Source organism: Bos indicus, chromosome 4 (genome assembly GCF_029378745.1).
Source record: "Bos indicus isolate NIAB-ARS_2022 breed Sahiwal x Tharparkar chromosome 4, NIAB-ARS_B.indTharparkar_mat_pri_1.0, whole genome shotgun sequence".
In the NCBI taxonomy this organism is placed as follows: Eukaryota; Metazoa; Chordata; class Mammalia; order Artiodactyla; family Bovidae; genus Bos; species Bos indicus.
This window is the reverse complement of record NC_091763.1, coordinates 99,854,922-99,867,957: the sequence shown is the minus strand read 5'-3', so window position 1 is coordinate 99,867,957 and position 13,036 is coordinate 99,854,922. Positions and strand designations below refer to the sequence as shown.

Genomic DNA, 13,036 nt, shown 5'->3' with positions numbered 1-13,036 from the left:
AAACTGAGGCTCAGTCTAGATCAGAAGTGTCCACACTACTCCTCAAAGGTGCTTTGGGGCCACTGCAAATATTGTGTTCACATATCCTGAGATTTTTAAGGCAACTGCTTTTCTGTTCCCTGATTTTCCTGGAACTTTTATCACTGAAACAAAAATGCAGAAGTAAAACAGATGTGAAAGCTGGCGTCACACTGCAACTCTTACTTATAACCCTAGATTTTAAGTTTTTGTGTTCATCAGAATCATCTCAATTATGTGACATCCGTCTCATCATAAACAAATACCATTGTTTATTGAATACCAAGCACTGTGCCATGCATTTGCCCTCTAGTCTTGGCCCAATGAGGTAGCAACTTTGAACTGCATTTTTACAGAGATGCAGAGAGATGTACCCAAGGCTTTGGAGCTAATAAGAGGAGAACCTTGATTCAAATGCACTTTCAGTTAAAACATCGATATATGCCCATTAAACGCCGTATTTGTTTCCTGTATTGGAGGTCCATGTCAGTTTTCATTAGGAGAAAGGATCATGGGAAACCACTGGGCCAGAGACTCTCTGAGGTCTTCTCTAGCTCTTATAATCAAGGACTCTTTCAGGAGAATGTGGAAGGCTCCAGCCTTTTCTGGGCCCTTGTAGGAAGATGGGGCAGAGGTTATGGGCTTTGAGAATTGTGGCAGGGTGGCCTCTGCCCCCCGGTCTCCCCATGGCCTGGCCTGGTGACATTTGTACCAGGCTACTCCTAGTCTCATGGACCTGGCAGGACAGAGGGGCACTGGCTTCTTAAGCCCAGAGCTGAGATCAGAGGTCAGAAACCTCTGACCCTGAAAGGCCATCACGTGGACCATGCAGGGCCTGAGAAGACCAGGGCAAGGCTGAGATTCCTATGCAAATTGAGGGGGAGGAGAAAGAGGGGAGGAAAAATCAATAGGCAAGAATAAGTGAGAAAGAAGGGAGGAGAGAAACACACTGACTCTCTGTCCAGTGAAAGCTGGACTCTTTCTATAATGCAAAGCTTATTTTTTAGTCATTTCCCAACCAGGACTGTATTGTAACTCCACAGAGAATAACCATCTTCTATTTGGTACTTAAACATGAAGTGGAGAGCAGTCAGTTTTACTGGAATTCAAGTAAAAAACATAACTGTTAATATTCATAACAACAAAAATAACAATATTAATAGCTTACCATTTGTTAAATACCAGGAAGGGTTCCAAGTACTTTCTATTTACTCTTTACAACAACCTGGCAGAGGAAACTGGATTTTCCCCATTTCATAGAAGAAAAACTATAGTTCAGATGGGGATGACCTAGCAGGGCAAGAGTAGAACTAGGACTGGGACCCATCTGACACCCAAGCTCAGAACATTTCCACTGCACAATGGTCTTTCATGCTTTGTGGGCCAGAAGCCCAAGTTGGGTTAGAGAAATTCACTGACTTTCCTTTGGTAGGAAAAGCCACCAGTCCTCACCCCCAGCTCCAGGAACCAGGAGCTCAAAAGAAAGTACAAGTCCCAGCATGACCAAATGATCTGCAAGTGCCTCTCTCTGAGCATCTCCTATGCCGCCACCATCGGGGGCCTGACCACCATCATCGGCACCTCCACCAGCCTCATCTTCTTGGAGCACTTCAACAAGTGAGTAATCCACTTGGTCAACAAGTATTTACAAACCATCATGTGTCAGGAACAGACCCAGCTGCTAAGGATATGACAGAAAATAGAATCAGAGCAGCTTTTGTACCAAGGGCCAGAGAAATGATCAAGTCATTACAGTTAAATGTGATGAGAAGGGTGGGATTCTGCAAGGGTGGTGGGAGTGGGTGGGGGAATAGTCTAGAGGGAGGAAATGCCTCCCCAAAGAGGTGACAGTGAAAGTAGAGACCTGGAGCCTGAGCTGGAGTAAACGAGACAAAGGGAGATCTTCCAGACAAAACAGTGTAGGAGGCTCAGAGGCAAGAGAGCAGAGAAAATAAAGACAATGGCAGAGGGCGAAAGGAGGCCAGGGAGGTGGATACGCAGACCGCACAGGGCCTCACAAGGCCCATGAAGGAACTTGGACTTCATGCGAAAAAGCTGGGAGAAGCCTTTGAAGAATTATAGGCAGGGAGTGAGGTGATCACATTTACAGTTTTGAAAATGCATTCTGGATTTTAAAAATGGACAATGGAATTTGGGAAGGAAAAGGCGGAGGACGATCCAGGCTGCTGCTGCCGGTGCCCAGGACAGACCTGATGGCGGCCTGGATAACAGTGGAAGGAGAAATGGCCTGAACTGAGCGAGCTTCTGAGGTCGGATTAGGAAAAGCCTGAGAGAGGGGAAGCCCTGGACTCATTTTCAGAGTCGGGGCTTCAGCAGCTGGGGAAACAGAGCTGCCCTTGACCTACACGAGGGTAAAGATGAGGAAATGCTGATAGAGAAGTGGACATGTCCGGGTGGACACGTCCCTGGATCTCAAGAGCCATTTTTAGGCTAAAGACACAGATGTGGGGTCGGGGTGGCCACCTGTGTCACCCCCAGGCCACCAGGCTCACAAGGGCCTCATGTGGGTTTTAAGGTCCTGCTGTCAGTGAACAAGCGGCCCTACATTTGCCTTTTGCACTGGGCCCCACAAAGTAGATGATGGCTGGTCCTAGTGACTTGCATATGGAACCTGAAGCCCTAAGAGTGACGGAGATTACTCAGGGAGAACACACAGAGTAAGGAGATCAGGGGAATAAACATTAAGCACAAACATTTAGGGACTTCCCTGTTGGTCCAGTGATTAAGACTCTGCCTTGCAATGCAGGGGACATAGGTTCTATCTCTGGTCAGGCAACTAATATCCCACATGCCTCAGAGCAATGAACCCACACACCACAGCTCAAGAGTACAGGCACCACAGTGAGAGATCCCCTGTGCTGCAACTAAGACCTGACACAGCCAAATAATAGGTAAATAATTTTTTAGAAAAACATTTAAATTAGACTAGAAAAGAGAGAATAAAACAGTATCAGACAGAGAAGAGGAAAATCTAGTGTCATTCTACCCAAAGGAAGAAAGTGGTCCATATTGTTTAAAGTTGTTGGCTGACCAGGCAAAGTAAGGACAAAAATGTATCCATTAGATTTCATGATATGGAGGTTACTGGTGATCTAGGCAAGAACAATTTGGTCAAGTGACCTGAAAAGAAGCCAAATTTCAGTAGTTTGAGGAGTAAGATGGAAATGAAGAAATGCAGAGTTGGCTGTGAAGGGAAGGGGAGAGATGGGGCGATAATAAAGGGAGGGTAAAGCATGGCGAATAAATGGAGAAACAATGGAAATAGGCACAGACTTTATTTTCTTGAGCTCCAAAATCACTGCAGATGGTGACTGCAGCTATGAAATTAAGACGCTTGCTCATTGGAAGAAAAGCAATGACAAACCTAGACAGAGACATTACTTTGCTGACAAAGGTCCATATGTCAAAGCTATGGTTTTTCCAGTAGTCATGTGCAGATATGAGAGTTGCACCATAAAGAAAGCTGAGTGCTGAAGAATTGATGCTTTTGAACTGTGGTGTTGGAGAAGACTCTTGAGAGTCCCTTGGTCTGCAAGGAGATCAAACCAGTCAATCCTAAAGGAAATCAATCCTGAATATCCACTGAAAGGACTGATGCTGAAACCGAAGCTCCAGCACTCTCCACCTGACAATCTGTGAAGAGCCAACTCGTTGGAAAAGACCCTGATGCTGGGAAAGATTGAAGGCAGGAGGAGAACATGGGTTTGAGCAAGCTCCGGGATATGGTGAAAAACAGGGAAGACTGGCGTGCTGCATTCCATGGGGTCACAAAGAGTTGGACATGACTGACTGACTGACAAAGCGGGGTCAAGAATGGGCTTTTAAGATGAAAGACATTTAAGCACTGATAGGAATGATCCAGATGAGAGAATAGTTAAACACCCGAGAGAGGGGATGACTGACAGAGTGATGGCACTGAGAAAACCAGAGGGGATGGGATCCAAGCAGGGAGAGAGGAAGGAAAATGAGGAAGGAGATGGGAGGAGGAAGGATCCAGCAAAGTTTAAGACCTAACTCCCCAGGACCTGAGCTCTTCACACCACAGTACTCTGCCCAAGCTCTGAGTTTCTGCCCTTCTGGTTTAGTTTCTGGGGGCAATTCCCATTCCTTTAGTCTATGTCTTGGGTGGTAAATTTATCAGAATCTTTACATAAATTAAGAAGAAACAGATCTGAGTGAGTCTCCTGAGTGTGATGTTTATACACTTCCATGATATCAATTTTGGTGGCTTGGATGCCATTTTAGCTTATTTCATAATTCTTGGCTGGGCTCAGTACAGCTGCCACTGTCAAGTGACTTCTCGATAATATATTACCATACTTTTATCATTAGCTGTACTGTTAACTCTGCTGTATGTCTTCTTAAGGACCATTTAGCTTCAGTTCAGTTCAGTTCATTTCAGTTCAGTCGCTCAGTCGTGTCTGACTCTTTGCGACCCCATGAATCGCAGCACGCCAGGCCTCCCTGTCCATCACAAACTCCCGGAGGTCACTCAGACTCACGTCCATCAAGTCAGTGATGCCATCCAGCCATCTCATCCTCCGTCGTCCCCTTTTCCTCCTGCCCCTAATCCCTCCCAACATCGGAGTTTTTTCCAATGAGTCAACTCTTCGCATGAGGTGGCCAAAGAACTGGAGTTTCAGCTTTAGCATCATTCCTTCCAAAGAAATCCCAGGGTTGATCTCCTTCAAAATGGACTGGTTGGATCTCCTTGCAGTCCAAGGGACTCTCAAGAGTCTTCTCCAACACCACAGTTCAAAAGCATCAATTCTTCGGCGCTCAGCCTTCTTCACAGTCCAACTCTCATATCCATACATGACCACTGGAAAAACCATAGCCTTGACTAGACAGACCTTTGTTGGCAAAGTAATGTCTCTGCTTTTGAATATGCTATCTAGGTTGGTCATAACTTTCCTTCCAAGGAGTAAGCGTCTTTTAATTTCATGGCTGCAGTCACCATCTGCAGTGATTTTGGAGCCCCAAAAAATAAAGTCTGACACTGTTTCCACTGTTTTCCCATCTATCTGCCATAAAGTGATGGGACCAGATGCCATGATCTTCGTTTACTAGCCCCCAAAATACTACATGGAAATCCACCCTTTTCTAACCACTGACCTGGTTCTTTCCCTTCCAGCCAGTATCCAGCTGCAGAAGTGGTCAACTTTGGCACCTGGTTCCTCTTCAGCTTCCCCATCTCCCTCATTATGCTGGTGGTCAGCTGGTTCTGGATGCACTGGCTGTTCCTGGGCTGCAAGTGAGTCCTGGGGCTCTGAGAGCAAGGCTCTCCCATCCCTCCAGGGCCATGGCCCAAGCCCTGAGGGTGACACCTAACTGGGAGCTGCCAAGTAACCATCAAGGATGCCCAGAAGAGAAGGCAGTGGAGTAGACGAGGACTCAGGCATCATGTTTTCTAGAGACTCCAAACACACATGGACTTTGCACCTCTCTATGAGCTCTGTGATGTAGTGTTCCTAAGGTCAACTGACTGGTTAGAGGAAGGGCTGGATTCATAAAAGGTCTGAATCGGAGAGTAGTTAATGTAGTTTCATGGAGAATAATTTGAACTAATTTCTAAAGAAATGACTCCAAGTAGAAGTTGCCTTAGGCTTAATTTTATAGACGTGACTGATTTATACTTAATAGTTGTATGAAATATGCTTATATCACTCAAAATAACATTAGACATTCCTCTTACAATACTATTTCTAATATTAATCTACTTAGCCAGCTTTCCATTACTGATGCTTGCTCCAAATTTGATCAGTTTCAAACACATAAAGGAAAGATATACCAGATGTTTTGCTATTAGTCCAGGGGACCCAACTTTCCCACTGCTCAGGGAATGTTCTCTGAGCTTTTTTAAAAAATAATTCAAGACAATCGTCAAATCAATGACAACTGTATACTTCTATGCTCCCAGTATTGCTAATTGAAAACTTATACCCACGTTCACCCCAAACAACCCTGTCTCTAGACAGAAACACACACACACGCTGTGTGCTTGAAAAAAATAAATATACAAGCGTCTACATACATATGCTGCATCACAATGATTCTCACTTATGTAAAGGATGAGTGTGTAGGGACTCCTGGAAGTCCAGTGTCTAAGACTCTGCATTTCCAATGCAGGGGGCACAGGTTCGATTCTAATTTGGAATAGAACAGGATCCCACAAGCCACACGGTGCAGCCTAATTAATTAGGTAATTTAAAAACCCAACTGGGAACGGGGGAAAGATGAGTGTGTAGAAACAACCAAACATAAATACCCTCACACAAGTCCATGAGACATGACTTCACATTTATATACCAGAGATTCACCGGGAAGCTGGGGAGAAGGCTGCTGAGGGGCTGTGTTATCTTGGCAGACGAAGTTGCATGATAGGTGGGATGAGGGGACAGAAGAACCGTCACAGCCAGCCAGTAGTTTAGTGTTTGCTTAGACTTGCTCTCCACTTGCTTTCAGAAGTGGCCTTCATTCCTCTGCTCATTCTTCCCTTCTCAGTTTTAAAGAGACCTGCTCTCTGAGTAAGAAGAAGAAGACCAAAAGGGAGGAGTTATCAGAGAAGAGGATCCAAGAGGAATATGAGAAGCTGGGAGCCATTACGTAAGAATCAGCCCTTCCCCCTTTTTCTCTTTCCCCAGGAGAAAATCACAGCAGGTAAAGTGCACAAAGCAGCAGCCTTGTTCTCGGTGGCCTCCTGAGCTGGGGGAGTTTTCCTTAAGTACAAATAGAGGTGCTATTTAATGCCAAAGTCAAGCTTTGGCCCCCAGGCCCCAGGGGCCACCCTTCCCCGTTGCAGTATTCCAAGTAGTTGAGCAGAAGCTGCATCTCAGGTCTCCAGTCCTGGAACCCTGATCGCAAGAGCATCCCGAAGCAAAGGGAGGAGGCCAAGAGGAAAGTCCCCGTTCCTGGAGGAGGTCTTCCTGTTTTCTCTTCTAGCTACCCGGAAATGGTCACTGGATTCTTCTTCGTCCTGATGACCGTGCTGTGGTTTACTCGGGAGCCTGGCTTTGTTCCTGGTTGGGATTCCTTCTTTGAAAAGTAAATGATACCATCTTTGTGAACGACCGCCTCACCTGAACTCTTCAGGCAGTACCCACCAGGGTCCTCTCCTAGACTCTTAGGAATAGTCAGGAACCCAGGAAGCACTCTGTCCTCTTAAAAATTCCCCTTTCTTAGGGAAGTTGCAGTGCAGTCTCTGGAAGAAAATAGACTTTGGAGTCTGCCTCCAGGGTTGGGGGTCAGGAGCTGCCACTTACCATCCACATGACCTTGGTCTTGTTACTTAAGTGCTTGTTTCGAGAGTGAAAGGAGAAAATGTAGAGTAAAATACCACCTGTAAAGGCTATGGTCACAGTGGCCGAGGTGTGTCCTGCCCCCCATATTTCCGAGGGCCAGGGCCACAGGCCACAAGCTCTCAGCGCCAGCTTGTGACCCTCCCAGGAAAGAGAACGCCTCCTTTTCTCTTCTCCTCTATCTAAAATAACTCCTGCTCACTCCTTCCAACAGGTCCATAAATTCACACTAAGACATCTACCCTAGCCAGGCCCTGCCTCCAGACATTAAATCCACCAGTGGATGGCATGGGAGCAGCTGGCCAGAAGGAAGGCTGAGGTCCCCACTAGACTAGGTGCCCTGGAAAGGCACCACGTTCAGACAGGCTGTCCCGGGCCCGGTGTGACCCCTGGGCCTCCTGACTCTCCTCCTCAGCTCTGCTTGTCTCTGGCAGGAAGGGCTATCGCACCGATGCTACGGTCTCTGTCTTCCTTGGCTTCCTCCTCTTCCTGATTCCAGCGAAGAAGCCTTGCTTCGGGAAAAAGAGAGATGGTGAGAGGAGTTCAAGGGAAGAGTCGGGCCTGGCTCCAGTCAAATAATGGTCTAAGTTCAGAATTTCTGGAAGGAGCCTTACCAAAGCCCTTCTGACTCCTCCCGGCATAGCAGAGTATCCTCTCGTTCAACAACGAGACCCCTGTCTCCACGAATCACACCAGGAGGGTTCACCTGGCTCTGCCTCCCTGTCATCTAGGGGAGGACCGGGGGCCCTCGCTGGGCATGGAGTCCATCATCACGTGGAAGGACTTCCAGAAGACCATGCCCTGGGAGATCGTCATTCTGGTGGGAGGAGGCTATGCCCTGGCTTCTGGCAGCAAGGTAACCTTTGAGTCGTCTTATTGGGCCAAGTATTTTTCATTATGTAAAGTATGTAAAGCCAGTGGCTTTACCTAGTGAGTCCTTATGGTTCTGGGAGGGAAGATTAAAAGGTGCATCCAAGTCTCTGGGAAGGGAAGCCAGGAATGGACATCATGTCCCACCTGGAAAGTCTAAATGTCAGTACTGGGAGCAGAGTTAGAGTCCCGGCACACAGGCATGCACACCTCGGGTATGGGCCCACACCACTGCAGACAAGAGAAGTCCTGGACTTTGTAGCCATCTCCTTCTGGGGATCTGACAGTGGTGAGAGGTGTAAGGGCCCAGAGATGCCCCAGACTGATCCCTCAGTTAGTCTGTATGCCTGTCCTGGGGCCTTTTGGAGAATGTATGCTAAAGGGGGTGTAGATGCCCCCCAATTTCCTGAGTGGGAGGATTTGGGATGAGATCTTTGAAAGGGGGCTGGTGGGAAAGAGTTGATGTTCCTAAACCTTTCCTGAAGTAAACAACCGTTAATAATCAGGTTAAGGTTCTGTTTGCTCCTCTGTCTTCTCTGTGTTTAACATTAACCCATCCTCAACTCGGCTCAGTTTTGACTGCCCACTGTGTGGGCCTCAGTGCTATCTGCATCAGTAATGAGGTCCCTGGGTCCTCCGCTTGGAAGGAGCCATGGAGGACACTGGGTCCCCTAGCCCACCCAGGAGAGACTTCTTCCCTCCAGGACACCCTGGCTGACAGGGACAGCCCTGCACAGCCAGCAGAGAAGTCACTCTTGACTTTCAGCTCAGGTCTTCTGGATGTCTTCCACTCCTTGGTCTGGCTTTCTTCTCAGGAACCCTCTCCTCAGTAATAATTATTAAAATAATAAAGACACATTATGTTCCCCTAGATCATGTTTTCTTCCAGCTAAAACTCCCCCAGTTCCTTTAACCATTCTTCATAAGGGTATTGTCCCCTGACCACACTGGTCTCTCTCCTTAGGACTCATTACACTTTGCCTTTGATCAAACACAGTCCAGGGGTGGTCAGTCTCCTGCAGAGTAGAGCAGTTATTAATAATAACTCAAGCCCCATCCTTTATTTTATGGAAGCTTTTACAAGGCTTCATTGGCACTCATGTCAATGTTTACACTGAAACCACAGTCAACTAACACCCTTCGTTCTTTTCATTGTTAGCCATCATTAAGCTTCAAGCCCTTCAATCAGTTCTGTATATATGCTTTCAATATTTCTGACTCCAAGTTCATAATATCATGTTTATCCTTGTTGAATTTCAGTGGTTAGTTTTGGCCACTGAGCCCAGCCTGGCAAGATTGATTTTTTTTTTTTTTTAACTAAAATTGTACATGTACAGTTGGTATGGCTATAAAACCTACTCACTCTACTACTTTAATAATATAATTTAGACACAGTATGTGTGATTCCTCCTGAATCTGAAATAATTTCAGAGTCTTAACAGTAGTGAGGAAAATTCAATAAAAATGTTTTCATACCAAGGGTTTAAAAAATAAAAAGTAAAGGTTTCTTTTATTGTGTTTTTTCCCCTAACTTTACAGTCTAATTTATAAGTTTATTTCAAATTATAGTATAAGCTAGTTCTCCTGGAAAAAAAAAATGCCCTTATTTTGCTTTACTTACAAGTACTATTGGAGAACATGATAAATAATACTCCAATTCTTTATAAAACATACTGCTTCCACTCAGCTAACTTCTCTGCCTCCTCTGTCTTTGGTGAGCAGAGTTTTATGTGTCACAAGCAATAGAAATTACAGAGGTTTGAGGCACTGCACCCACCATTAATTGAGGTAGTCCTCACATATTGTATTTACAGCTCTCAGTCAGTGGAGAAAAAAAAAAAAAAAGGAAGTGGCTCAAGGTAAAAATGGCTACATGAGAGAATTCTGAAGCCCTCTGGTTAGCAGTTGTCTACGAGCATGCCATGAAGTGGCCCAGGTGCTGTGGAGATGAAATAAGCTTTTGATGAACTTGGAGAAGAGAAAGAGCGGCCTGCTGACAACACAGTGAGGCCGTCCTTAATAGCAGAACACGAGTAAGGCCTGCAGCTTGAGCAATCCTAGAATGTCTCACCCTGTTTCTTGCCCTAGTCCTCATTTCTTCATTGCATTTGCAGCCTGGAGGGTGAACAGGAAAAGTCAGAGCATGTCAACTAGAGAAGGGAGAAGGGGGAGGGTGGGAGAGCTGGAGAGTGCATACGGCAACCTGGGGTTTTTTAAGGACATAAGCTCAACTGTGCCCTTCATTTTTAGGGGATGGGGAGAACCCTCATCACTGGCAGATGAACATCTTCCAACCAAATGAATTACTCCAAGTAGAAATATTCATTTATTTGAGTTGATGTGTGTAGGTGTTGCTAATGGAAAAGGTTCAAGCCTTTATTTCATATTGACAAGAAGTATGGGCAGATGGTAGATCCTGATGTCAGCTGTGATGAGACCTGAACCCAACACAGGCTGAGGCTGAATGACCATTTCCAGGCTAGTGAGGTGGCACCTTCGCCACAACATGGAGACAGGCCTGTAATTCCTCTCTCCCTCATTACTCACGTAAAATTTCTAATGCCCAGCCCTGCCTACTCAGGCCCCAAAGACCAGAGGAAAAGTTACTATCCCAACATGGTGATAATTTGTTCCCTTTCCTGGGTGATAATAGAAATAGATTTCAAAAGCAGGAATAAGGATTACACGTGGCAACCTGTGCAAAGGGCACTGTTGAGTGAACGGGCAGCATGACACTGTTGGAAGCTGGAGAAAGAGTGGCAGGTGCGAAGCTGAGTGGCCCACCACCCCCAAGGTTTCCAATCCCCGCCAAGTTGCCATAGCGCCAAGGACCACAGCAAGTGGAGGCTCTCCGTGCCCTGTGACAACGACTGACCAGGCGGCTCTAAGACTAAACGTGCAATCAATTAAAAAAAAAAAAATTTGCTGAGACCCTTGTGGTCCAGTGGCTAAGAGTCCACACTCCCAGTGCAGGGGGCTCGGGTTTGATCCTTGGTCAGGCAACTAGATCCCGCATGTTGCAACTAAGACTCAGCACAGCTAAATAAATAAATATTAAAAAAAAAAAAAAAAAAAGAATCTGCTGGGCCATGCAGTGACTTAATCATTTAAAAAAAAAAAAAACAGGAATGCCTGTGGATCCAGCCTGCCTAAAAGTAGGGAGGCAAATTAGATGGCTCCTGGTGGTCCTGTCCAGCACCCACCATCCCTGACCTTCTGGAGGCTGAGTGCCACTTTCTCCTCACTGCACCGCCTTGTCTCCCTGCAGACCTCGGGCCTCTCCACGTGGATCGGGCAGCAGATGCTGTCTCTGAGCAGCCTCCCACCATGGGCTGTCACCCTGCTGGCATGCATCCTGGTGTCCATTGTCACAGAGTTTGTGAGCAACCCAGCCACCATCACCATCTTCCTGCCCATCGTGTGCAGTCTGGTGAGTAGAGCAGGGCTCTGAGACGTCCAGTAACTGATAAGTAAAAAGATAATAAAAGCAAGAGCTCTAGAAACCCTTTCCCAAAAGTCTACGCTTAGTTTAGGGGAAGTTCTGAATGGAAACAAGAACGGACAAGATAACTGTAAAACCCTAGGATTCTAACACCCCACAATCCCCATCCATCTTCCTCTCCTATGGAAGTGAAGTGAAAGTCACTCAGTCATGTCCAATTCTTTGCGATCCTATGGACTATACAATCCATGGAATTCTCCAGGCCAGAATACTGGAGTGAGTAGCCTTTCCCTTCTCCAGGGATGAGACCTAACAGGAGGGTGGGAGAAATAGCTACAGAAAATGGAGACAAAATGTTCCCAGAAGTACTCTCAGCTGCAGAGACCAAAACCACAGCTCTGTCATCACTGCCTCCACCCAGCTTCTCTGTCCAGGAGATTCTGAGAATTATGAGCAATGCCAGCCTCATTCCTGGGTCTCAGAACAATTTGTGATTAATGGAGTAGGTGTTTGCGCAGTCGGATGGTGGGGGTGGAGCCACTGGCAGATCTCAGCCTGGCTAAGCAGCCCCAGAGGTGATCCACCAAACACAATGCTGCCTCCATCCCATTCTGTGAGGCGGAACCTGTAAGGTGAAGGCTCTTCCTCATCACCAACAAGATAATATCTTCCTACTCTATCAGCCCCAAACTCCTCCCACTCAGCCACTCTCTGCTCACTGCTCCCTCCAACTTCTCCCTCTCCTCAGCCTGCCTGTGTGAGTGCAGGAATGCACTTAAAACGTGGTACCATTGAGGGTAAGACCACAGGTTCCCACAGGTTCAAGTCCCACATAAGGCAGTTATTGTACCTTGGGGGAAAAAAAAATGTAGTTCTGCACGCCAAGAGCGAGAGATGTCTACCTCCATCAACGCAACTTATTCATGAGATTTGTGTTGCAAGAATTTCTCAGCTGAAGCATCAAAATTTAAAACTACTCCCTTAGACCAGCACCAAGAAATGAAACATCCCTTATAGTAGGGAGGCAACTTGGAGTCCATGTTTCCATGGGGAGTGAGCAGTAGGGACCCATCCAAGGAGCCTGGGACTACGTGCTTTTGAGGGCATGGTTTAACTGTCCGTTGCACATGGTATCCAATCAAGGGCAGCTGACACCCAACCATCATTTAGGCACACTCGTGATGGTAAGCATGGCAAATGCAAGTCTAACCTCCATGCTAATGTTTCTGTGAATTCTCTTTTCCTAGTCTGAAACTCTGCAAATAAATCCACTCTACACCCTGATCCCGGTCACCATGTGCATCTCCTTTGCAGTGATGCTGCCAGTGGGCAATCCCCCCAATGCCATCGTCTTCAGCTATGGGCACTGCCAGATTAAAGATATGGT

At 46.5% G+C, this 13,036-nt stretch overlaps 1 protein-coding gene across 1 annotated transcript in view; it reads left to right on the top strand.

The window, feature by feature from the left end:
• The window catches only part of SLC13A4 (solute carrier family 13 member 4), a 42,448-nt gene that overhangs the window by 27,604 nt on the left and 1,808 nt on the right, over nt 1–13,036 (top strand). The window contains exons 8-15 of the mRNA XM_019959146.2: nt 1,451–1,635; nt 5,174–5,293; nt 6,544–6,645; nt 6,982–7,083; nt 7,772–7,869; nt 8,069–8,193; nt 11,476–11,637; nt 12,897–13,034. Of these exons, the coding sequence (XP_019814705.2) occupies nt 1,451–1,635; nt 5,174–5,293; nt 6,544–6,645; nt 6,982–7,083; nt 7,772–7,869; nt 8,069–8,193; nt 11,476–11,637; nt 12,897–13,034 (1,032 nt within the window). The remainder of the gene's footprint in view (nt 1–1,450; nt 1,636–5,173; nt 5,294–6,543; nt 6,646–6,981; nt 7,084–7,771; nt 7,870–8,068; nt 8,194–11,475; nt 11,638–12,896; nt 13,035–13,036) is intronic.